At 39.2% G+C, this 27784-nt stretch overlaps 2 protein-coding genes across 2 annotated transcripts; one reads left to right on the plus strand and one right to left on the minus strand.

Annotated features, from left to right (window-relative positions):
* Positions 1 to 311: 311 nt before the first annotated feature.
* Positions 312 to 7417, plus strand: cabp2a (calcium binding protein 2a). The gene is made up of 7 exons (XM_040146412.1): positions 312 to 359; positions 701 to 922; positions 3754 to 3784; positions 5662 to 5796; positions 6682 to 6791; positions 6939 to 7086; positions 7392 to 7417. Exons 1-7 carry the CDS (start codon positions 312 to 314, stop codon positions 7415 to 7417), a joined length of 720 nt encoding a protein of 239 aa, XP_040002346.1.
* A 1297-nt stretch (positions 7418 to 8714) lies between these two features.
* Positions 8715 to 24858, minus strand: LOC120799620 (up-regulator of cell proliferation-like). The gene is made up of 12 exons (XM_040144845.1): positions 24826 to 24858; positions 23501 to 23582; positions 23240 to 23329; positions 22529 to 22612; positions 22080 to 22163; positions 21576 to 21665; positions 16813 to 16902; positions 16195 to 16317; positions 14533 to 14825; positions 13344 to 13613; positions 12970 to 13236; positions 8715 to 11173 (listed from the first exon to the last, which is right to left on the minus strand). The coding sequence occupies exons 2-12, from the start codon at positions 23530 to 23532 to the stop codon at positions 8715 to 8717; spliced, it is 3882 nt and encodes a 1293-aa protein (XP_040000779.1). The 5' UTR covers positions 23533 to 23582; positions 24826 to 24858.
* Positions 24859 to 27784: the final 2926 nt, after the last annotated feature.

Genomic DNA, 27784 nt, shown 5'->3' on the forward strand with positions numbered 1-27784 from the left:
AAAGCTCATCATGACAGCCTCCAGCAACCTACAGGAGTTTAGGATTTAATGCGTCCCCCTCACTGGACCAATAGGATCTTCATTTGTAGCACGTGCACTGAGAGGAGTCGCTTTCAGTAGTAGTGGTGCAAGTGGAATCATTCGCTTTCGCCTCACTGGGTGTGAAAGGTCCCGTGGGATGCACAGGATGTAGTATGGATTTTGGAATCTTATATGACATTTGAACAGAGAGGGGGAGAAACAAAAGAAGTGAGGGGACAAACAGGGAGGCAAGGGAGAGGGGAAGAGAGTGAGAGAGAGAGGGCAGGGTGATGGGAAACATCAACAAGGCTTCCAAAAAGAACAGTAAAAGGAAGAAGGTAAGGATAAATTCAACTGCTTTTAGCTGACAAGAATAGATTGGTTAAAGTGTGGTTGAACTGATTAAGATATGGAAGTCGATGTCTTGTGGATGTTTGTATCTAAAATTAATAATCTGTGAAAGTCAGTAATTTATATGACAATTTCTAAGTTCCATTTGGATACAAGAGCCATTCAAATGGATTTTGTTTCTAATATAGAATCTAAATAAATCTATATTTAAAAAACTGACTGCCATTACAGTGAGAACTTGAGGTGTGAATTAGCCAGTATCATTGCAGTGATTTGGAATTTCGTACCTTTGTCTGTTTCCTAATCTGGCTGGTTCCCCTCCATTAAGGGGGTGTCACCCGTAGAACAAAGCAGCGCCCCGTTAGCTGCCGCCATGCTGGGGGGGCTGGGTGGTGCAGGTGAGGTGAACACAGAGGACGAGGACGAAGGAGGGAGCGAGCGGGAATTCGATGAGCCCCTGTGCGCTCTGGTTAAGAACTGCAACATGCTGCACAACATAGTGGGGCCAGCTTGTATCTTCCTCAGACGGGGCTTCGCACAGAGCCAGCTTGTATGTATGACACTCACACACACACACACACACACACACACTCACACACAGACACACACATGCCCACAAACACAGTACAGACTAGCCAAAATAGCGATAACCATAATAACCATAGCGAAAATCTCCCATAAATCTGTTCATTCATCCATTTTCATAGTGCCCGGACTGTCCTAAGGAATCTGAAGCTAAGGTCATCCATCAGTTCGGTGTGACATCATCACAGCCTTCCCCTCCCATCTCCACCAATGAGACTTTCACCAGTGAGTGCCAAACACCCCCACCCAACCCCCGCCACCCCCATCAATCGCACATACAACCATTTCAGCATACTTTAAGTGAACAATTTTTGCAGAATATTATTTGTTTTGGGAGAAAGAAAACTACGAATACCTTTGGAAGTATCCAGTGTGTTAAAGGAAGAAAGAAAGAAAGAAAGAAAGACAGTGTGCATCGCTTACACTGCACATCCTATAAGAGACCTGAGCTATAAAAAGGCAATAATTAATTGAACAGATTACGCTACAATGACAGAGTAACTGGCCTCACAATTTGTAATATAGATCATAAATTCAACCCTCTAACTGTACTTGAGATATCACGTGCACCTCTTATTTCAGATGAATGCCTTTATGCAGAGAAGGTGGAGATGTCAGAGATCAATTACAGGGTAGTTTCCTGACTGTGCGGCTAGCACAAAGCCATTGGGACGGTGGTATAGTCACTAATCAAACATGCTTTACTGCGCTATAGGCTCCTGAGGTTTTAGAAGACCTTGGGCTTAAACTAGAAGAGAAATATAAAAAGAGTGAATGATCAAGGGGGCTCAGTATATTTAATTTATGATATATTTATAATTTACATAGGCACTATATTTTTACTGTATAGTGTAATGACCATTGGGAAATGAATAAATGGAATTCCAATGAAAAAAGCTAGAGCAGTCTTCTGATCTGACGCTACGGGCAGGGCTTTGTTCTGCAGAGAGCTCTCATGTCCTTACACTAAACATGACGCTACAAGGCAGCAGCAGGTTAGCTTAACTTAGCATCAAGACGGGACACAGGGGGAAACAGGAGAATGCGCTGCTGTCTGGGAACCCCATGGTGACGAGAAGACTCCAGAAAGTCACTGAAATGGTCCGCACAAAAGGCCACATCTCATTTATACACTGATTTCTAATGCTACATAATTGGACGCACTAGCATCAGAAGAGCGGAGACGACAGAGAGTTAAGAGAAGAAACTTATGTAGAGCATGCAGGAGTGACAGAGTACCGTTTCTGTTGATTCCCACTGGGTCCCATTTCTCACACCTGCCTGAACGCTACAGACAGTACGAGGCATACAACGGATTGCGTCCACGTTCCCTAAAGGAGACACCTCCAGTGGTAAAAAACAAGCCATAGAATGAATGCTCCTTTAGGAATACGGTATATATAGGATCTAGTTTGCATTTACAGCCTTTTCCCTTTGTTGATGGTGGCATCTAACTTTTGCCCCATGATAGAATTACTCCTTCCTAAAGAAAACTGTTATCAGTGGTTTGCTAGTGAAAAGAGAAAGCTGGACAAGATGAGAAGAGCAGGGAAGGAATTACTGCCCTGCCTCTGTGGCTCGACCGGACGTTCACAAATTTTTCCCAAAAGTGACGACCAGCAAAACTGGTTTGTGTGTGTTCGCTGCATGTTCCGCCTGTGCAGGTGTGCTAACGTTCGTTTAATCAAGTGCCGGCCGGACCGCGGCGCAGATGCAGATGCTGATGCAGATGAAACAAAATCAGCAGCAGATAGGGAAATGAAAAACCGATGAGCCTTCGTGATTTGTAATACAATTTACCGCTGTAATCTCCCTGCCACTGTTCTCTCCCCTGCACCCTCTAATCCAGGCCTGTATTATTCCTGCTGCTGATGTCACAGCCTCGCAGAACACGACGTGAATAAACTTATCCTGGCATCACCTTTGTTCAATGCCAACACACTCTGAAGCAATTCAACATCAACTATAAACTGTTTGTTTGTGTGTGTGTGTGTGTGTGTGTGTGTGTGTGTGTGTGTGTGTGTGTATGTGTGTGTGTATGTGGCTGTCGCAGAAATTGTTACTGTTTAAAATCCCTTTAGTGCTATTTGATTTTAGTTTTCACCAATTTACTCAGTACACGTTAAGCTGCAGTGGATTTCCTTGGTTTCAACATACAAACCATTTAATCAGCTTTGTTGTGTGTGTGTGTGTGTGTGTGTGTGTGTGTGTGTGTGTGTGTGTGTGTGTGTGTGTGCCTTATTTATGTGTTTGAAAAGGGAAAAAGAGGCTAAATGGAGTGTCCCTGTTTTGTCACTGTGCATTTGCAAGTTTTTCGTATAATACATATTGAATGCTTGTTGTGGAGCATATGCTCAGGAGACTTTCAAAGCTTCTCCGCCAGCGAGAGCGAAAGGAGATTGGACACGAGATTGTGTATCAGATCTACTAAAAAGGTTATTAGGGTCAGTCAGATGAAAAACCAAATAATCCTGTAATAGAATCTCTGCTCAGGCGGATGAACATGGAACAAAAAATACTTCTCAGAAAAAAGGGAGGGAAGGAACCACTAAAAGCTGAAGCACTAAAATGTTTCCAGCATGTTTAGTCATTGGGACTGTGTGTGTGTGTGTGTGTGTGTGTGTGTGTGTGTGTGTGTGTGTGTGTGTGTGTGTGTGTGTGTGTCTGTGTGTCTGTGTGTGTCTGTGTTTGTGTATGAAATACACAAGGTGAGATTCAAAGTGTGTGTGTAACCTGCCTGACTGGCTGTCCATTTTTTCTATACGCATGTCCTGTCCTCTCTCCGCACCATGGCAGGACAGAAATCTACGACCGGAGGAAATGGAAGGTACAGAGATATCAGAAGCTTATTCCAAATCCTCACCCCGTCGTTGTTCCCCTGTCTTCTTCCTGAACAGCCTTCCTTTCCCGCCATCTGTTTTACTGTCAAAAAAATGTGCTTTAATGTGTGTGGCGGAATTTAAAAAGACTTTCCTGGCTTGTCCTTCTCCTTGAATGTCAGCAGTGGGAAGCCAGAGATTTATTTTTTTTTCTTACTTGAACCGTGTAAGATCAAAGTGAAGGATTATTTTTTTAAAGATAAAGATTATTCTTCACAATCTGAACACAGGCTCAGGTCTGGCTCACACCTTCACACTCCATATTCACAGGAATGTAATTTGTGATTTGATTATGGAATAAATGGTCACCGTGATTTGTGATTTTTTTTTTTTTTTTTTGTCATTCTAACACAATATATTTGATAAAATAAAGAATCACTTAAAAAAAACACCAGACACTGAATTGTTAGTTGTAATATTTTGGAGACAACAGTGGCTAAAACAAAGGGTACCTCTTTCAAATAAGGCACCCATTATATAGTAAAGGGCTGTTGTAACTGACGGTCTTATTAAAGGATAATAAATTGCTTACCAATGCTTTATAAATCATTTATAAGCCAGTAATGGGTTCAAATACAAAAGAACACTCCAACATTTTGTATGGCTCTCCTATAACAGTGTTGGACTCATGATTGACAGTTAAAAAAGCGAAGAAGATTAAAAATCAATGCAGCAGAATGAGAGATATTGTGTTTTTTTATTCCATATATATATATATATATATATATATGATGTCGCCTCGAGCCAATAGCCTAGAGCACAAATGAGGAGGGGACTACAGAGGTCCATTGACTCTACACACACACACACACACATATATGTAAAGTATATATATTTATATAATACGGTATGTGCATTTTCAGTAAGTGCATTAAAAAAACCAAAGTGGAAATGCCAAAAATTCAAAAAAGGTTTTATGCTTGGCTGAGGTGGAAAAGTTGCTGTACCCATAAGAACAGAATACAACAAAGTTCCACTGAAACTGAAGGCTTCGGACATAGATCCCGACAGACACGAGACGTGACTTAAACGTCCACTGAAGCTTCCAAATCACTGAAAAGGTTCCGAATAGCAGCTAAGTATCGTGAAGCCAATGCCCGAAACGAATTCTGATGCCATACTTCCATCGTGCCCTCTACATTGTTTCCCACCGTTTCAAGTGTGCGCCCTCCTCTTCAACGGCTCCTCTCCATGAACCGTCTCCCAACAGTTGCCCCATGGCGGGCGGTGCATGGGAACCGGCGCTGGCTTCATTTGCATTTTCTTTTGCAGGTTTTCTGGAAAATCGGTCAAAGAATTTACGCTACACTTGATTTTTTTTTTTTTTTTTAAATCAACCAAATAATAAAGCAGTTAGTTGCAACTCAAAGACAGCGTTACCGAATGCAGAAGCCGGTAACACTGTCCCCAAGGGAAGGTGCAAATATTAGTCTTTTAGACACTGAGCATTAGAAAGCCAACGGTTCACAGGCTTCAAGTGCCCGATTCAGAATTCCAGGGTGACATAATGGGCTCTACCTACGTGATATATTGGTGCATTGGTGACTCGCCCGCCTGCTCGGGGGGGGGCAGGTCGATTGCTCGCCGCAATCCTGTCCCGCAGGGTTTTCGGTCCCTTTATTCGGTGAAATCAACCTCCCTACAATCACGCAACCCCCTTGGTTCACGTTTTCCCTCCTCTTACCACTTCCGTTTTCCCGTTTTCAACCGTACGATCATGCGGACAACAAATGTATCCCGCCCGCCAGCCAGACAGAATAACGAATAATGAGAGATGCTTGTCAGTGCGCACACTGCAGCAGTGTCTCACGCGTCTTCCCCGCAGAGCTGCGTGAGGCCTTCAGGGAGTTTGACAAAGACAAGGACGGCTTCATCAGCTGCAAGGACCTCGGGGAGTGCATGAGGACCATGGGATACATGCCGACAGAGATGGAGCTGATCGAACTCAGCCAGCAGATCTGTAAGTGCCGCAGGAACACGTTACATCGGCACTCACACACACAGAGAGAGAGAGAGAGGGAGATGTAAAACACATGTAAACATATAAAACCCACAGTAGGACACAGCAGATGGGGACCAGAATTACAGGTGTTCGTCGTGTCAGAGCTGGGACCGAGCTGTTGACACGGGCCCCCGAGCTCTCTGGTTGGCTCTGCCTCCACCTACTGTAGACTTAGAAAACTGCAGCGGGCCGCACGTCCAAAAGGTGAACGTGAAGTACTGTATTGTTGTTTTGTCAGAGGCCTCACACTGCTGATGCTCCACGCACGACACCGTGGCGCTGGTCCCTGGGGGAGAAGACCGTGATTCACGGATCAACATCTGCACCGTAGAGGACCTGGAGTAGAGAGCAGAGGCTTTTAAATGCATTTTATGACATAAATATATTGAATTGGACACTAAAACAATGGTTAAAATATGCTTTTAGTGGATCTATTAAAAACTTGACCTTTTAACACAAACAAAATGTTACCAGGTATCGTTGGTCTCACCAGTATATGCAATCAGCCATTTTTACTGTTTAAATGGAATTCAGTTTAAATTAGAAATGATTTCGGCATTAAAGTCACCAAGCAGCTTCCAGGAATGCAGATGTCAACAAGCTGTAGCAAGGACGTCCCCCATGTTAGTGCGATTGTAGAGCCTGGTAGTATTTTCCTGGCGCTGACGGTATTTCCATAATGCAGAACTCTTAGGGCTCTGTGTTGCACCAGTGCCCAAACTGAAACGACCCTAGGCACTGTGTGTTCCACAAAAGTGTCATGCATCGCTTCGGTTCTGGACTGACTGATGTGGTCGGAAAGGATCATTTCTCCTGTGCGCATGTACTTTTCTTGCGCTCTAGGTGGTGGCAGAGTGGACTTTGAGGACTTTGTGGAACTGATGGGTCCAAAGATGCTTGCTGAGACTGCAGACATGATTGGAGTCAAGGAGCTGAGGGACGCCTTCAAAGAGGTCTGCATTATTACAATATTACACAGTGCTTTTTTTTTTTTTTTTTTTGCCTCTGGGGGTCCTCTCAATAGCCTCCTTTTTCCTCAACTTTCACTTTAACTGCAATTCTTTTTCATCTTTTTTCACCCCATCCACTTTGTTTCCCAGTTTGACTCCGATGGCGATGGACAGATCAGCCTCGGGGAACTGAGAGAAGCCATGAAGAAGCTGATGGGGGAGCAGCTCAACCACAGAGAGATCGACGAGATCCTGCGAGATGTAGACCTCAATGGAGACGGACAGGTGGACTTTGAAGGTGATTATTATTATAATACTTCTGGCAAGGAGGCTGAGAACCAAAAAGAGGGAATAAAGCAGAGGGACAGGGGAGAATTTCTGCAAAGAGAGGCACAAGAAAAGGCTTTGAGGTTGTAGAAGAGTAAATAATACCAATATAATGATTGATTATTTCAGGCATGCGAGAAGTTCCTTGGTAGAAAATGGAACTAATAGGTGGATGTTCAGGCAAAGCAAAGAAGCAAGAGGAGATTGTTGATTGTTGATTGATTGTTCTTTCCCCAACCAACAATAACAATATCTACGTATCGTTTCTTTCCACAGAGTTTGTGCGAATGATGTCGCGCTGACTCTTCACCAAACCTCACTCTGCTGCACTAAACTCAGCACGGACCAGACTGCAAACGGCTGAGGCTTTTGTAATTCTTTTTGATGTACAAAGACTTCTTGTTGTCTGCGTTTTTTTCACTTACCCCCATCATCCTTTGAATTTACAGCAAGAGAATCCCTTCCGTGTGTTACCGTTGTATGAATGTAATATGTATTTAACATGTAATGAGTGAGTATAGAGTGATGACTCAGCAAGGAGATGGTTTAACCAAAACTGTCGTCTCTTTAGAAGCTGATTTAAATTTTAATATATTTGAACTGAGAATCACACACCAGCAACTCAGTATCTATATATAAACAAAATCTTGTATAACGTACATTACATAAGTCACTTAATGTGTCAGTTCACTCAAATTAGAAAAAAACATTTTCTCACATATCCCAAGTTGCTCTTAGTTAGGCCCTACCCTAATCCTAGCTTGGGGTTTAGTTGCCGTGTCTGAGATTTCTGCCACAACCTCTGGAGAAAAAATGGAATTTGGCTTGTTGTGTTCACAGCATAGCATAGAAAAAAGACATATGTTTAAAATCCCAGTCAAATAAAACCAAAATAATCTGAATTTTATTTTATTATTTTTATTTATTTATTTACTTATTTATTTATTGGTTATTTGGGTGAACTGGTACTTTAATATGCAGTTTACTACACTACCTGACTTCAATCTGAAGTAAGATGTAAATACAAGTATTTATTATCAGATGTCCATAATACCACATCTAAAATCTTCCATTCAAACGTTGGACACACATTCCATGTGTGTGTGTGTGTATATATATATATATATATATATATATATATGAACACATCAATTACTTTTAGTATTATCTTCAGCATTGCACTTCTGATAATTCAGCCAATGCAGACAAACCAAATTCTCGCAGATACTTTTTGATAACGATTTGATAACACCAATAGGACGATTTCTGATGTCTCCTACATATCTGTACACGTCAAGTTTATGTCCATACCTCTGGTTCCCTATAATTAGTTGACAGACTGTCTTAAAGTGCGTGTTTATTATATGCAAAAATATATACATTAAATGTTTTATTTGTACAGTGTTCTACGGGTCAGATCTTTTGAAAATGCATTGTAAATAAAAAAGACGAATAACAAACAAACTAGTTTTTATTCACCAGATACCCTTTCTTTATTTCTTCTTTTCACATTAACTACTTCTAGGAAAATTACTATGCTTCCCTTTCTCCCGTGTTTGCATCAGTTTCATGTATTTTTCTCACATAAAGCTTCATCACTCATATAGCCTTCCAGAGGTTTTCTACCCTCCTGACAAAATGTGTCAGATCACCTCTTTCTTTGCACTTTGAGAGGTCCCCTATCACTCGCTTTTTCAAAGCATGCACAGTCTCACTGTAGTCAACACTGAAAGGAGCCATCGGTGGAGTCCCATGCCAAACTGGAGGAATGTACCAGCTGCAAGTGTCTGGTCCAAAATCCATCACATCTGAGATCTTAGTGATGTTGGCCTTCTTCATCCCAGCGTCCTTCCAGATCATTTCATTTAACTTTTCCACCAACTGTTTATGTCTCTTCTTCCTCCCTACAACAGGCATGTCAGACATGTTAGCATGTACAAAATAACACAGTGGCTTCTTTTCCACATCCTTCAACCTTGTGAAAGCATGAAGCACCATCTCTAAGATGGAGTTGTCCCTGGAAACACTGACGATTGTGGCGTCACTGAGCGCCACAGCAAAGCTCGCTACTTCCTTGTCACGTTCATGGCTGTAATCGCCTTGAACCATCTGATGTGGTTTCAGTCCCTCTGTGTCGATGATCATGATGCAGTCACAGCCCAATTCCTTCCTCACATCATTGTTGACACTGATCAGCTGGATGAACGCCCCTCTGGTGCATGTTCCTTTGCTGACGGCAAACCTGACTCCAAACATGGTGTTGAGCAGAGTCGATTTTCCTGAGTTTTCAGCTCCAATGATTGTAATGACCTTGAGTTTACTGTTGGAATGCAGGATGTAGTGAAGCTCAGTAAGCACATCAGTGGTCCACTTCATCGGGATGTTTGCTGCATCTCCATCAACAAGCTCAAGAGGGAAACCATCCAGCAGCATCTGAGCATACAGTGCAGGGAGTTGTTCCATGGTTTTTCTTTGACTGCTGTATTGTGGCAGGTGACTCGCACAATCATACAGCTGCCCACACTCTCGAAAAAAGTGATCCAGGCGTAAAGAACAAACAGAAATTTGCCTATCAATCTCCACAATTTTTTCAGTTTCTTGGGGAGATTTCTGGAGTAGCACTTTGTATCGATCCTGCAGAGATGACAGCTGATCCCGGGACAGATTTTCCAGTTCTATTTCAAGCCATTTGAGGAAGTAGTAGCGCTGCACTTCTGAGGTGACTACCCCGTGAAGAAAGCTTGACATTGCAGCTGACACCTCAAATCGTTGCTGCTTGCTTTTAAGCTCTTTTTCTTTCGCTTTCAAAGACTTGCGGTACTCTTCAGAGTTCACGTTGTCAGCTTTGCGCATTCTCCAGGACTCTGTTTCCAGCCACGAAAGTGCTTTCCAGATGTTTCCCTGGTAAGGCAGTTGTTTGTCTTTGAATTCAGAGGTGTTAGTAAGGTGTTTGGTGATTTTGTCCACATTCTTCCAAGCACTCTGGCATTCTTCACTATCCTCATCAACCAGGATCCCACACCGGCGAGCTCTTTCACCCTGATTTGCCACCGGCACTTTGTTTTCACAGTTTTCTAGCATCTTAGAGATTGATTCCTGGAGGGCTTTTATCAGCTCCTCGTCAGTCTTTTTCTTCTTGCTTACATTTGTTACCTTTAAACGTGGTTCCTTCGTCATCTTTTTGAGTGTAAAGGTTTTCCCCAGTGCGCTGCTAATCAAAATGACATTTGCCTTTACGTCTTTTCCCTCTAGACGCTTGAAGAATTCAGTTTCTGATTCATCACAGAAGATGTAAACAGCTGCAGATGTCTGACAGAGGAATGAAAATTGTTCATCAAACACCCTGATGTCTCCTCTGAGGTTCGCAACAGCCAGTGGCTCAGTGAACTTGTCAATGCTCCTGTTCCCACATGGGAGATACCAGCTGACTTCGACCAGCCCGTCTGAAATCCTCCTGGGGATATCACCACACACCATGTTACGATGATAAAATGTGTCATGGTACTCCTGAGTGTTACTAAGCAGTTTGTTCAACATCAGAGACTTGGAAAAGACTGTCCTCCCCAGCCTGACGAATGACACCAGAGGGATGTCGGAGTGCACAAGTCTTTCTTCACAGTTTGACTTTCTGAATGCCTGCTGGGAGGGTCTGAAGGCTCTGACAATTTCGCGCATGCACCACAGCATCATTGTGATTTCCCTTGTTTCACTGTTGTGCAGCAAGAGAGGGATGGCAAACTGGCAGAGTGCCATTTTCAGAACTATAGCCTGCTGAAGAAAGCCATCTGAACAGAGAAACAATGCAGTTATCAGGTCCAGGGGATTGATGGGATTGCTCTTTTCTGTGTCCACACTGCAGGACACACATCTGACACTTCTAGCATTTGCATTCAACATCATGAGTTTCTTCAAAAAGGCCTCAGGGAGTGACTTGGCAGTTTCTGGTTCGTTCTCTGATGTATCAATCTTATTAATCTCTAGGACAGTGCTAAGTGTGAGCTTGTTGTCATAGTGGTCTTCGAGTCCGATCTTTGACAGCACCTCCCTGAGACACGGCTCTGTGAATCAACAAGAGACCGATGAATTTACAAGATGTTAAATTTTGCTCTTTACCAGGGTATCTATGCAGCTCAGCTAGATCAACTCACTCATCATGGGAAGTATTACTCATCCTGTCAAAACGTATAATGCAGTATATAATATAATGTTTTCTGTGGCTCTGAGAGGCTTTGTAAAATCAGACAAATTACATCAGGGTTATCTTGATTTATCCTTTTTTTTAATCTGGATTCTTTAATATTTAGCATCTACTGATAGTGGCTCTGAACTGATGTTTCTTTTGTGGCATTGTTATTTATTTTAAGCCTAGCTAGTAGCATGGCTCCAAGGGTGGCAATGTCATTCTGTCGGTCGATCTTTCTGTCAGTCTTTTAGTTTCACGAAAAGATGCATTGGCTACTGCTACAACATCTACTGCAACTTTGTACAGACATTCATGGTTCTACCCTGATGTATCTTAATGACTTTGGTGGTCCCCTGACTTTTCCTCTAGTGCCACCATGAAGTTCACATTTGTGGTTTTGACTGAGATGTCTCAACAACTTTGCCACATGTGCTACAGACATTTATATCCACCTAAGGAAGAACTAAAATAAGGTTCAGTGACCCCTTGATTTTTCATCTAGTGCCATCAGTACCTTATTCAAGTCAAAATATTAACTGGTCCGAAACTTTGGTTTATACCCAAATAACTGCAACTATAACTGCAAAAAAGGCACCAGTATAAGTAAGGATTGTTTGTCAAATGGTCAAACAGGTTTTACCCCCCCCCACACACACACACACAAACACACACACACACACACATCTTTCCAATGTCAGAATTAAATCCAACAGTTTCTGTAGTTTTGTGAAACCAACAGTCTGACATTCCTATCCCTAATTCAGCACAGTGATTGGCCAGCGGTGTGGAAGTGAGAAAGCAAGCAGGGTTTGAACTTCTCTCTCAAGCTCTCTTTTTTTCATTCTTTACACAACCATTTTATCTTTACATCTGTATGCAACCCTATGAATGCCTTTCAGAAGAGACTGTCTGAAAATGTGCACCTTCATCTCCATATTTTTTTAAACGACCACTGCATATTCCCCCTTTTTATAACAACTGGCTTTCCACCACCATGTCTGCCTTCTTACATGGTCAGACAGCATGCTGTATGAACTCGTTCTTTTCTAGCATAATTCAGCCCTTCAACCTACTTAACATCAGCATGTTAGCATTGTACTTCTGAGCATGTTAGAATGCTGAGGGTAGCCTTTAGCTGAAAGCATGGCTCCCTCAAAGAGCCGCTAGCACTAGTCTTGTTTACTAATACAGCTGGGCGTTGTGAGGACAACCTCTAAAAGTTTCCAGCGTGAACATAATAGTTTCAGCCAACAAGACCATTTTAGAGTTAACCTGCAAAATACTGCAGAAAAAGACGCAAAACACAGAGGTGGGGGGAGGGTGTGCTCCAGTAGGTAGGAGAGGGTCCTTTCAGGTGTTTGTGGTGAGGGACCTATTGTCTCAACTTTTCCTTGGTAGGATCAAGCATTTCCTAAGATGGACTTTATGCAAGTTCAGTACTAATTTACATTATCTCTCTCTCTCTCTCTCTCCCTCTACTGAATTCACTTCTCATACATACTTTCCTATAATGTAAAGTTTATTTTTATATACAATATAAATATATTTGAAACTAATATATTTTGAATATAAATATATATAGTATTTGTATATATGATTTGAAAAGCCACTATGGTGCAGTATGACTGACATTTTATGAGTTTTAAACAAGCAGGAGAAATAACTACTCACCTGTGTGTATAGTGGCAGAGACCGGCCGACTGCACCGACCGTTCAGCACCGTTGAGACAGAGACAATGTACTCTGTGTCTGGCTCTAAATCTGAGAATATCTTGTAGCAGTCCTCGGTGTGTATTGCTAACGGCTCTTTCCCTGGACTTGTGACAGTTATAAGGAACTGATGAGGAATTCCATCCATGCTGTCTCCTTTGGTCCATTTCAAGGACATAGCAGTGGCCTCTGAATGTCCTTTTGTTAAGTTTCGAGGGGGCGGCACCGCTGCAAGACAGTAGTCATTTGAATTAAAAATTATTTTCTTTGCTCAATAAAATGTGAACACACTGCAGTGATAGGAATATGAAATGTCTTGTCATGTCTGATATTACCTGTGAAAATAGATGCCGTGGTCCATTCACTTAAATTGCCATCCTCATCTTCTGTGGCCACACTGAAGTAATACCGTTGTCCAAGTTGGAGGTTGTTTATTTCAATTTTATGAAGATCTTTGATCACCAAGTAACCTTCCACCTTCATAAGGGAGCTCCACCTCACTTGGAAGCTCTTAGGCCCCTCCAGGCCTTCCGGGCAACCCCAGCTCAGGACCAGAGAGTTTGGCCTCACTGACAGGAACTTGATCTTACCAGGGGGGGGCACCACTTGCAAACATAAGACAGCAAAAAAAATCATTTGTGCCAATTGTACAGTCAGCTTAGATCTAATAACCAAGAATGATCATGTTGAGAAACACTTTTTTTATACATCATAAATTGTTCTACAGACTCAGCTCTCCCTGGCTTCACTACATGCTCCTTCTGGCAAATCCACACTTTGAAAATTAATCCAATTAATTTCTCAGAATTAATGTTTTGGGCTTGTGTGTCTGTTTGATGTCAGTAGAAATAATTCACTCCGAAGACAGTTTTGGAAATGGTTGTTTTGTGAACCCATTTACAGTGAAACTACAGTCTGTGTTAAATGCTACAACTGACAATGAATCCTTGGAAACTCGTTTGGCGGTTCAGTCCAAGTCTGTAAGCCTGGATATGTAGAAATACGCTGTGAATAATATCAAGATAGATTGATTGTGAGATAAATACATACATAATATCAACAGCACACCATATCCTACAACACCATAGAACACTATTATAGCCCAGCCATTTCAGACAAAACGCTTTCTACCTTTAGCCTAAAAAAATATATATCCTCAAAGACAGACTTCATTGTTTCCTTATTGGTCTGCTTTGTTTTGGCAATATATTTGGCACTTCACTTCAACAGCAGACTAAATGATCCAGATTTAAATTAAGTGAGAGGAAACTTTCTGCAACCCTCTACACAAAATTCTACAGTTTTTTCTTTTTTTTTCCAGATGTAGTGTATGCTTTATCAAATGGAGAATTTCTGTATTGCATTTAAAGCCAGCCAATTAGGATCTTGAGTTTTTACTCACCTGTATCAGGTAGATCAGGGTCCTGGTTTTCTTCCCCAGCAGATGTCTATAATAGAATAGTATTGATAAGCATTGTGGAGCACATTAGTTCTACAAGATACAGTTTCAGATTTTCACCTGACTTGCAGCACGCTGTGCCCTCTGCGAGATGACGTCGTGTCCTCTGTGATTTCCCTGTGCACAAATGCTGCAGATGTGCATCTGGTCGGTCCTGCACAAGAATTCTAGAGACTTTTGAAAGTGCAGACAGCGCTTCACCTCGACTTCGGCACACACGTCTCTGAGTATGTGTCTCTGCAGGGTTTCCACCGTGTAGTGCTGCCGGACATCATACTCACAGTAGGAAGTGTTACAGGTCAGGCAAGTCTTCACGGCTGCACCCTGGCGGCAGATGTCACAGATTACCTCCTCCTCTCTGTTTTCAAATAGAGAAATAAGGTACAGCTGTTAGTTACCACTTGAAGTAATAATAGGAAGGTATGCTATGTGTGCTATGTGTTAGCCTGGCTCTATATAAGGATGTTTGGAGGAATAGCCTGGAGTTTCTGATAGCTAAAGAAGGCCATCTACTGAAACATTTTTAATGAGACTTCTTAATACTCTGTAGACAGGCTTTGTTTATGATGTGGGGAAAGTGGCTATTATAAGTCACTACAATCAACTTTTCCTATAAATGATACAAATTAAGCATTACCTTTCTACTAATGGAACCCAATGTTCAATATTAAATACATAAAAAATACACCGTGAAATAAATATGAGTAGACTGTGTAAATATAAATCAACAATTTGTGAAAGAATTGAAGTAATTATTAAAAGTCAACTCATAAATATAAAATATCATTTTTCATAATGACTAAATTATATTGGATATCTTTTTTTGATTTTATTAGAGATTTTTATTCCAAAATGCTTTTTTTCATAAGTCTTTTTTTTATTTCCTAATGGCATTTTTCCAGTTACCCTTTTCTTTCATGTCAAGTCATATTTCATAATGTCGCTTTTCATAATTACACATTTTATTTCATGTTACTCTGTTACCTAATGCCACTTTTAATTTCATAATGTTATTTTTACTTACGTCTCATGACAGTGGTGTCACCTTTCTGCCTCTTGAGCTAGCAGGTGCAACAAATGCTACCAAACACGCCCCAGGAACAGCGCTGGGCTTTCGAAGCGGTTTTAGCGTAGCGGCTAAAAAGGGTATGATGAAAGGAATGACTTTTTGAATATTCCGAATTTGATCCAGTCAGTCAAATATCATGGAAAGTCTAGAGGAGCAATATTTTATCCCATTCATGCGTGTTCTCTGAGGAAGATTCAAAGCACAGCGGATGTAACTCTTACATAACCAGCTAACAGCTGCTGCCTTTGATACTGTCTCTTTACTTTGATGCTGAGTGATAAACCAACCTCACAACCCTGTTATAACCCACTGTTATTTATTAAAATAATAATAATAATATTTAAAATATTGTTGATTAATTGTTTATTCCATAATTATCTATGTATTTACTTGATATCGAACACTTTGGGGCACCTTATCTGCTGAAGAATTAACATAGCTTGGGCTAAGAGTTGACAAGCAAAGTATGTGTTATTAACTTGGAACGTGGAGTTTGGAGAAGAAGGTGATTAGCATTCAGGGAGGGTCTAACTAAGAGTCAGGACAGCTTAGCCTCTCCTGCATCAGTTTGAATCAGTTTTTAGGGAAGTGCAGTACTTAGTTGCTGGAGTACCCCTTCAAGTGTATATTAATGTGGTGAATTTAAAGAGTGCCTCACATATCATCACATGAAACTGTCTCCTCGTCATATTGGGAATCCCTTGATCCAAAAGTCTTAGTCGATGAATAATCAGATGTGTCCGATGAGAATGGGGATTCGGCTGTCCCTGGATTGTCCTGACTGGGAATTAGAAAAAGGAGTTATAAATAGAAAAAGGACATGTTATTATTTACTCCAGCATTATTAGGAAACTGTGATTAGAAGCTATAGGAAGTTACTCTAATGTCACCATAAGGTAACTTGGGAGGATTTCAGTGTCTTGGTGTATCTTTCAAAATTCGACATATTTTTGTTTTACTGAGGATGCAAATCCATGCCCCAAATAGTCCTTTGTTACTCCACACTGGATCTCAGACTGTTCACTTTTGCCCTTAAAGTCATGACAACGTACAGTATGTATTACATCATTTATTTTCAGATTATAAACGAGTGAATAAAAATGAAATCTGTTATCAAATGAGATTGCGCTGGCTGTTGGAACATCCTTTAGATCACTTCAGAGACAATGTCTAAATAATCAATCATTTCTGAAGCATTCAGTCATTTTTATTACAGTGTAGAACAAACAATTAGCTTACTGTATATAACAATATTACATATAGTCTGGCTACTTACTGTTTGTCTTGTCTGAAGTCATCGGCATCATTTGAAACACTGGACATGTCAGTCACATATACAGAAGATGTAGAAGCTTTGAGCTTCATCCTGATAATTAGACAAGAACAATTTGTAATTTCAGAAATTACAAAAATTTCAGTTACCTAATGCAGCTCTTAATCTTTGTCTTCCAATCAGCTAATTCCTCTAAAATGTGCAGTTCTTATTATGAAATGATTTACAAAATAAAGTGTATGATCGTTTTCTGCAGTCCCTGTCTGTTTCCCTGTGTTACTCTACTACAGTGTATGTTTTCTTTCACCTCCCTGCAGTTTACCAGCACACCAGGAGGACAGACAGTATGTGACTTTGTAAAAGTGTGAGAACAAATTGTTTATAGGAAAACACGACCAATAATAATGGGCAATGCACTTGACGATGTCACCAAAGTTGCTTAATTGTATCAAAGAGAAAAAAAATGTGTTGTATATATATAACTAATTAATACACTGCTTTTCCAATACCAGCACATTAATTACTAAAGTAATGTGATCGTGTTATGACAAATGTCACAAGTGTGATTTTTACCTGCTCTGCACAAAGTCATCAGGGGCTCTTTGATTAGCTGTTAGAACTGGATACACAGCAAATGGAGGGTATTTTGCTGCTTTGCAAATCACATGTCCACCCCAAGGTTTGGGCATCCCATATGGTAGTTGTCTGAAAGGAAAAAAAATCACTAAAGTTTACAATATCATTTTTTTCAAAGTTTCCAAGAGGGTCCATTGTGTTGACAAGTAGAATACTGCAGTACCTAATCTTTAGAGGTGCGGGTTACTTTAGAGAGATAACCTTTGTCTCAAACCACGCACAGACACTGATGGCCATGTTTGTAAAAGTATTACGTGGTCTTCAGTCCTCAGATGCAAAAATGCTGGGTGTAAATTTTCATGCAAACATTTGAATACAAATAAGTGGGAAACACTGTGCAACAGAGAATCAAATGAAAACTGCTGGAATAGAAATAAAGCTAAGTTGTCTTAAAGTAAAAAGTCTGTCTTACTTTTTAACGTCATAATCAAGAGGGCTGTCCTTTGAAGACAAGTCTGTCTCATAGGCAGAATAGTCACAATCTGGTCTCTCCCTCCTGAAAGAATGAGCAGATCAGCTGACATTTCACCAAATCCCTTCCCCGAACAGTGGCTGTCATAGCTTGAAACTACAGTAATCAGCCACAACATTAAAACCAGTTTCTGGGTTTTAATGTTGAGGCTGAATGGGGTATACTGTATATATGTGTATACATGTATATGTATATAATGATAATAATAATAATTATTATTATTATTATTATATATTTCTAATACCTTTATGTGAAATCAAGGATCCAGTGTTTCAAAAATTATTCAGAATTTCACGTGGTAAATCTACCTTGTTAACAGCAGGTCCAGCAACAGTAGTAAAGGGTGGCAAGGGTTAGAGAATGGTCAAAACCTGCCTGACAAAACTACAAACTGACTTTATACGTATCAATGAAAAACACTGTTTAGTTTACGCTTAATTTCTTTCTGTATTACAGTTGTGCTAATACTCATGTCTTTAGGTCTGTCTCCAAAGCTGCGCGATACGTCTATAGTATATATAGTATAACAAAAGCCTCTTTAACAGCATAACTAAGTCTGGCTTCCTACTGATAAATTTTATAGGTTATCCTTTGATACATCAGACACATCTGCTGTATATCCAGAGAATGTAGAAGGCTTGATCTTCAACCTTAAAATTACATAAGAATGTAAATGTAAATTCTCTTCTCTGATATTATATTCATATTTTGGATTTATTTTACTGTTTGTGACAATTACTGCGTATGGAAAGTAAATGAAGGTTTGTTGTTGAAAGCTTTTGAAGGCAGAAGTTGACCACCAAAGTCTAAAAGTTTTAAAAAAAAACTGTCTTACTGATTTTTCCTGAAGTGGAGTGGGATATCTTTGGAAGACTTTTCTGATGCGCATGAAGAATATGTAGACCCTGGTATCTTTTCACTGGAAAAACAGAAAATATATATTTAATTTAACAGAGGGCAAAAATGTCAAATTAATGATAACAGAATAAAATATTCAGGAAACCTTTTCTCAGAAGTGGCCTCTTATTTCATTTCTTTGTGGTTGTGTTTAAACCACTGTCATGTCCCCTAACCCCTACAAAGGTTCTCAGTTTTCTTTCTCAAAGGGAGAAACACACATAGGTCTATGTAACTCCACCTAAGCTGATACACATTCACTTCACATGGAAAGAAGAGTGAAGAGTGTGATAACAAATCACCACAGCAAACACAATTTTTTTGTTTATCATACAAAACGAATGCTACATCAGAATGTAAATGAATGAAGCATGCATCATATCTCACTATTCTTCTCTAAAATGAAGGGGGGTGTCCTTTGATGACTTCTCTGTCTCACAAACAGCATATGTAGCCCGTGGGATCTTCACACTGCAAAAATATGAAGCTTTCTTTTAACAGATAAGAAAGTGCAGTGTGTGAGTTGGCTTTTATGAAGAGTAAAAATATGAAGTGTGGTTTATTAAACTTTATCTGCCATGTAAAATGTAAAAGTTTGACATTTTATATCTACTGTATACTTATTTGCTTTCTTGCCTAGAGTTAAATGAAACGAGTGCTATCACTCTCATATCTGTATGCTAGACATGAGTCTACAGCCAGGAGGCGGTTAGCTTAGCTTAGCACAAAACAACTAGCCTGTTAGCGTCATTTTTCCACTAATGGATTAAACAAGCGAGATATGACCTGTTAAATTGTGAGCTGCAAATTTTGTTTCCTTCAGACAGAGCTAGGCTAGCTGTTTCCACCTGTTTCCAGTCTTTGTGCTATGATAAGCTGGCTGTTGACGATAGCTTTACATTTAGCACACAGACATGAAATTGGTACAAATTCTGTCATCTAACTCTCAGCAACAAAGCAAATCAGCATATTTCTGGCAAGTAAAAGTCATGCATTAAAACTTTTTTCTTGAGCAAAAGTAAATCATTTGAGTTTTAATTGACTCTGACAGAATGTTTACAGATCACAGCGTGTCTCATATTATTAATGTCATCTTACGGTTTGTCCTTAAAAGCAAGAGGGAATTCAATGGACTGTTCAGACTTGGCGCTCAAACATCCACTGGACGTTGACTGTGGTATCTTCAACCTGAAATTCATTCATTTTGCAGTTTAGTGAATGTTTTAATAGCAATTATTTTCCCTTCTAATTGATATGAACATTTAGTCACATGATTAGAAATTGTCCTCATCAAAAGCAACCTTTATTTGGAATATAATACTTTTTCAAATGCACCTTTTTTTGAAAGGAATGCCCCTGTTCATGTCTTTCCGAGTTTTTCACTCATTATCAACTTTCTTATTTCTTAATCAGGTAAATCAGGTAAATCTTTACATGAAGAGTTGGTACACCCTGCTGTTCCATGATAAACATTATAAATATTTTATTGATATTTTGCAATTTTATATTGTTTTTGTCTATTACTGGGTTTTTAAACTAAATGAAGGCTTGTTGAACTCGACTAACAAAGCACAAAGTAAAAAGAAAAAAAACTGTCTTACTGATTTTTCCTGAAGTGGAGTGGGATATATTTAGAAGACTTTTCTGATGCGCATGAAGAATATGTAGACTCTGGTGTCTTTTCACTGGAAAAACAGAAAATGCATATTTAATTTAACAGAGGGCAAAAATGTCAAATTAATGATAACAGAATAAAATATTCAGGAAACCTTTTCTCAGAAGTGGCCTCTTATTTCATTTCTTTGTGGTTGTGTTTAAACCACTGTCATGTCCCCTAACCCCTACAAAGGTTCTCAGTTTTCTTTCTCAAAGGGAGAAACACACATAGGTCTATGTAACTCCACCTAAGCTGATACACATTCACTTCACATGGAAAGAAGAGTGAAGAGTGTGATAACAAATCACCACAGCAAACACAATTTTTTTGTTTATCATACAAAACGAATGCTACATCAGAATGTAAATGAATGAAGCATGCATCATATCTCACTATTCTTCTCTAAAATGAAGGGGGATGTCCTTTGATGACTTCTCTGTCTCACAAACAGCATATGTAGCCCCCGGGATCTTCACACTGCAAAAATATGAAGCTTTCTTTTAACAGATAAGAAAGTGCAGTGTGTGAGTTGGCTTTTATGAAGAGTAAAAATATGAAGTGTGGTTTATTAAACTTTATCTGCCATGTAAAATGTAAAAGTTTGACATTTTATATCTACTGTATACTTATTTGCTTTCTTGCCTAGAGTTAAATGAAACGAGTGCTACCACTCTCATATCTGTATGCTAGACATGAATCTACAGCCAGGAGGCGGTTAGCTTAGCTTAGCACAAAACAACTAGCCTGTTAGAGTCGTTTTTCCACTAATGGATTAAACAAGCGAGATATGACCTGTTAAATTGTGAGCTGCACATTTTGTTTCCTTCAGACAGAGCTAGGCTAGCTGTTTCCACCTGTTTCCAGTCTTTGTGCTATGATTAGCTGGCTGTTGACGATAGCTTTACATTTAGCACACAGACATGAAATTGGTACAAATTCTGTCATCTAACACTCAGCAACAAAGCAAATCAGCATATTTCTGGCAAGTAAAAGTCTTGCATTAAAACTTTTTTCTTGAGCAAAAGTAAATCATTTGAGTTTTAATTGACTCTGACAGAATGTTTACAGATCACAGCGTGTCTCATATTATTAATGTCATCTTACGGTTTGTCCTTAAAAGCAAGAGGGAATTCAATGGACTGTTCAGACTTGGCGCTCAAACATCCACTGGACGTTGACCGTGGTATCTTCAATCTGAAATTCATTCATTTTGCAGTTTAGTGAATGTTTTAATAGCAATTATTTTCCCTTCTAATTGATATGAACATTTAGTCACATGATTAGAAATTGTCCTCATCAAAAGCAACCTTTATTTGGAATATAATACTTTTTCAAATGCACCTTTTTTTGAAAGGAATGCCCCTGTTCATGTCTTTCCGAGTTTTTCACTCATTATCAACTTTCTTATTTCTTAATCAGGTAAATCAGGTAAATCTTTACATGAAGAGTTGGTACACCCTGCTGTTCCATGATAAACATTATAAATATTTTATTGATATTTTGCAATTTTATATTGTTTTTGTCTATTACTGGGTTTTTAAAACTAAATGAAGGCTTGTTGAACTCGACTAACAAAGCACAAAGTAAAAAGAAAAAAAACTGTCTTACTGATTTTTCCTGAAGTGGAGTGGGATATCTTTGGAAGACTTTTCTGATGCGCATGAAGAATATGTAGACCCTGGTATCTTTTCACTGGAAAAACAGAAAATATATATTTAATTTAACAGAGGGCAAAAATGTCAAATTAATGATAACAGAATAAAATATTCAGGAAACCTTTTCTCAGAAGTGGCCTCTTATTTCATTTCTTTGTGGTTGTGTTTAAACCACTGTCATGTCCCCTAACCCCTACAAAGGTTCTCAGTTTTCTTTCTCAAAGGGAGAAACACACATAGGTCTATGTAACTCCACCTAAGCTGATACACATTCACTTCACATGGAAAGAAGAGTGAAGAGTGTGATAACAAATCACCACAGCAAACACAATTTTTTTGTTTATCATACAAAACGAATGCTACATCAGAATGTAAATGAATGAAGCATGCATCATATCTCACTATTCTTCTCTAAAATGAAGGGGGATGTCCTTTGATGACTTCTCTGTCTCACAAACAGCATATGTAGCCCGTGGGATCTTCACACTGCAAAAATATGAAGCTTTCTTTTAACAGATAAGAAAGTGCAGTGTGTGAGTTGGCTTTTATGAAGAGTAAAAATATGAAGTGTGGTTTATTAAACTTTATCTGCCATGTAAAATGTAAAAGTTTGACATTTTATATCTACTGTATACTTATTTGCTTTCTTGCCTAGAGTTAAATGAAACGAGTGCTATCACTCTCATATCTGTATGCTAGACATGAGTCTACAGCCAGGAGGCGGTTAGCTTAGCTTAGCACAAAACAACTAGCCTGTTAGCGTCATTTTTCCACTAATGGATTAAACAAGCGAGATATGACCTGTTAAATTGTGAGCTGCACATTTTGTTTCCTTCAGACAGAGCTAGGCTAGCTGTTTCCACCTGTTTCCAGTCTTTGTGCTATGATAAGCTGGCTGTTGACGATAGCTTTACATTTAGCACACAGACATGAAATTGGTACAAATTCTGTCATCTAACTCTCAGCAACAAAGCAAATCAGCATATTTCTGGCAAGTAAAAGTCATGCATTAAAACTTTTTTCTTGAGCAAAAGTAAATCATTTGAGTTTTAATTGACTCTGACAGAATGTTTACAGATCACAGCGTGTCTCATATTATTAATGTCATCTTACGGTTTGTCCTTAAAAGCAAGAGGGAATTCAATGGACTGTTCAGACTTGGCGCTCAAACATCCACTGGACGTTGACTGTGGTATCTTCAACCTGAAATTCATTCATTTTGCAGTTTAGTGAATGTTTTAATAGCAATATCTGGAATGCCCCTGTTCATGTCTTTGCAAGTTTTGCACTCATTATCAACGTTCTTATTTCTTAATCAGGTAAATCAGGTAAATCTTTACATATCATTTGAAATATGCTGGAAGAGCTTCTTACCTTTTGCCCTTGTCCTTTGAGCTAGCAGACATCTCTGATAATTCTTTGACATGGAATTTAGACAAGACTCTTCACATTCACACTGAAACGTGTTAAAAGAGTGAAATTACTCTGCTGATCTGACAGTGCACTTATTTTTAATGTCCAATTGTCTGTCTTACTGTATGCGCAAAGTACAGAGCTGAAGTGCAAGACAATCTGCTGATCAAGATTCAGCTGACTCTAAGATGAGCTAAATACAGTGTATACAATCAACTGAAAAGATTAACAGAAATATATGAATTACAAGTAGTATGAATTTCTATTGAGACACTTGAAGGTCAAAAAGAAATTATGGATTCTTACTCATCATCCTACTTTAAAGAATCCAACCTGCAGTTACATTTACAAGCCAGTTATCAAGTATCAAAAACTAAAATTTGTTTCAATGTGCAATGCCAAGAGTGTTATGCCAGACTCAGCAACAACCATTTAAGGCCAAAGATCCAGGCAAGTGTGATAGCAGGTTATTAATTAATAATTGGGTAATGTTCTTCAATCATGCCTTTGCCTGGAAATGTTCAACCACTTCCGGATTTATAACACTAAATGGTGACTTTATGTTGCCTAGTTGAACACATACTTTATAGAAAAAAGCTAATTTGAACAACTTTATATATATTCGGATGGTTTATTGTGTAATGTTGCATCATTATTTGTTTCATAAAATCTGAATCTGTAAATGAACCCGTAACTATATTGTAAAAAGCACAATACTTACCACTGCAATGCATTGAAGTAGATGTATAGGTAGGTATAAAATGTAAGCACTCAATCACAGTACAAGTATCTTAAACTTGTATGTAAGTACAAGTACCTAAGTAAATGTACTCAGTTACTTTGCACCACATGGGCAAAGTGGGAGCCAAACATTTGATTTTAAAACATACTGTATATTAAAGGAAAAGTTGGAAGGTTAGTAGGTAGTAGTAGGTTTTACCACCAGTAAAACCACCCATGTAATATGTGCTTTTCAACCCAAAACATTAGCTACTTTTGTTATGAGAAAAGTTTACGCCTTTAATAGTGGCAATGTAAAAGACAATGTCACCTGTATTGTCAAACTAATATAAAGTAATCATTCAAAATGCTTATTGGTTAGGAGAGAACTGTAAAAATCTCATGTGGAATAAAAAATAACACAAATATCATACCTGAGAGAATCACCTGGTAAATAATGCTTGGAGAAAACAAATAGATCGGAACCGGTTGAGTCGGAGGGCAGAGAGTTAAATAGAAGGAAGAAGAGAGTGATTGCATAATACCACATAGGCCAAGATACTGACCTCTCCCCCATGAGTATAATATGTAACTAGTTCACATGACGGCAGCAGGCTGTGAATCTTCTGAACACGGTCTGTGAGAACATAGTGTGAAAATGTGTAACAAGTCATATCCACACTATCACTGTCAGTTTTCTCTTTGAATTTCAATGTGTGTGTGTATGTGTGTGTGTGTGTGTGTGGTTTTTTTTGTTCAAGTCTAAGGTTCCACGGATGATAGAATGACACAAAGATATGAGAACTGCATAAACTACCTGATTTAGAAAGAGTTATGAAATCTTCTTGTTGCTCAGTTTGAATAATTTCACACGAATGTCTGCTGCAGAACAAAAATAGTATTATTATTTCTGGTTCAGACTCAAAAACATAAGGCACTTGGAAGTTTGTCTACTTACAAATTGTGTTTTTGCTGATCTTAAACAAAACATAACAGTGAAACAAAGAGCAAAAATGCTGGGTGAAGAGCAGTATATATCATAGGGTGTGGTGTTTACTAAAATCCACTGTCAGCCAGTCGCATCACTGGTCTCATTGCTTTGAAACAGCTGTGCCAATCAATCGAAGTATGACAACAATAGAAGGCTTCTCCAGGAAATCCAGTTTTTTTCTGGAAGGTGGAGATTGTCGCAACATGAGCAAACACCACCATAAATCTGCAGCCAGAGGCAGATTTATGAGGCAGATTTTTTTTTTTTTTCTTTTACATTTGAGTACATTTTAACAATAAAACATGAAATGCTAAATTTCAGATAAAGGCTAAACAGGATGCACAGATTAGTGAGTTTTAATGAGGGTTTCCATGCTGGAAGAATCACTCATACTCTTTCATACTGTAAATGCAGATAGCTTTACCCGTATTTTGATTCAGATTTAAACACACATATTTTCTAGAGGGTATTTAATTCAAATAGGTGATTTATATTTTAAGCCTTATTTCATTATTGCAGCGCATTTGTTCCTGTTCAGCAAAGTAGCGGCAGAGTGCTATTCACAGAGCACAGCCTGTCCTCCCACCTGTTTGCCCCTCCCCCCAGCTGTGCACCTTGCGCACTGCAAAGGATACCAAACTACCACGCAAGAACTTTCCACACCTCCAAATAAAGGCCTAATACAAAACAATTATTAGTCTCAGGCTGACATTTTGATCAAAAAAACATTTTTTTAACAGCTGTTGATGCTGTAATATGATGCTGACATGTTTTTAATATATAAGAAGGAGACAAAATTCCTTAGCTTAAATGGGCTGTTTTCCTAACAAGGACATAATTACATTTATATTTTCTGCTATATCACAATGTACAGTTTTAACACAGTATATCAATCATGTTGTGTGTTAAAGTATGTCAAAACTATGTGAGGCTGAGACTTTTTATCATACCTTTCCGAGAGTGGCGTGAATGTAGCCTACATGGAGCTGCTCCCACACAGCAGTACAGCCAAACTGAAAATTCACCACCTACCTGTTTGAGTGGGTGGGGTAGTAGAGATCCTAGATAGACAGACAGAAGAATACACGGAGAGAGAGAAAAGTCTTTCTTTTGTTTTACATAGTGAACTTAAGAGTCTTTGTTCAGTAGGTAATGACTGAGATTTGAATTAGGCATTGATTCAATAAAGTTGCAGATACTGATCAGTCTATGACTTAAATGGACTGTATGGTTAAAAAAAAAAAAAAAAAAACTGCATTCATGTAACGCTTTTATCCAAAGCGCTTTTTCCATTTAGCCTTTCATTCCATCAATCCTGAGATTTCCTGACAATCTGCACTACCTGCTGAGCCACAGCCTAATGCTGCATGCACAACGAGGAGTCAGTCATTCCGTTGGCGGATGAGTGCATGTGGCACAAGACCTAGCTAGCACTGATCACTGTAAGCGTATGTGTTGAGCTCCTGTTTTACAATATTACTGATCCCTGTGTAAACATCTCATAGGCATTTGCAGTTCAAGATACAGTGGGGTCCAAAAGTCCGAAACCACTTTCCCATTCTGCTGAAAGACTGTATCTCTACAAGTCTGGGTTCTTAAATTGACATAGACATGCATGTTAAAAATGGAATAATTCCCTTTCCACTCAGGCCCAGAATAACAGAGACACAGAGCAGATGGGGTCCAAGCTCTGAGGAGCCACAGACACATGTAGGATTTAAGAAAGAGTGAGGAAATGATAGCTAAGAAAACTGACAAATAGATCCATCTATGATCTTGAGATAAAGTAGTTAATTTAATTAACTGTATAAAAACACTTTCCTGCTGTAAATGAACCTTAGCTAAAAAAAAAAAAAGACCAAAAGATAGTTAGTATTTCTACCATGGTTTTAATTATTTTCAGAGTATTTGGGGCACCTATTGTTTATGTTACATCGAAACTGAAAAGGTCAAGATTAAACATGATTAAATATCCTTTTTGTTTGGCTCTCCGTTAAAAGGTTAAGGTAAACCTGATGACCCTTCAGAGCCACAGAAGCCATCATACAACTGTTTTCACAAGACAGTGACAAGTAAACCGAGCTTTATGTGTAAATTCAGTGGAGTGCTGCTTCAACAAAATAACATTTGCTCCTCAGACATGGTCTTCCTTACATTTAAAGGCAGCTGTTGGCACTCAGCAATCTGCAGACTTGATGTGGGCGAGTGTTCATTTTGAATAAAGTGTTTTTAATAAACTACTGTGCACATCAGGTGAAAGATTTGATTAAGTCGGTCCAAAATCCTCTTGGATAAGGAGGAAGATAAACGAAGGAACATCTACAGCAGAGAGAAAGAGAGAGATGAGAACACACTCTATGGCAAATGCGAAGGCGGTCTGGAGAGGAATGAGTAGGATCTCTGGCTATGGGACTGCCAGGCCAAATGGTGGAGGAGATTCAGGCAACAATGAAACACAGTCATCTTCTTGTAACATTATATACTTTTTTGTTGTTTAAGGTTGTTGATGGTTATCCTCTCAAGAACAGTGTGGG

Source organism: Xiphias gladius, chromosome 15 (assembly GCF_016859285.1).
Source record: "Xiphias gladius isolate SHS-SW01 ecotype Sanya breed wild chromosome 15, ASM1685928v1, whole genome shotgun sequence".
NCBI lineage: Eukaryota > Metazoa > Chordata > Actinopteri > Istiophoriformes > Xiphiidae > Xiphias > Xiphias gladius.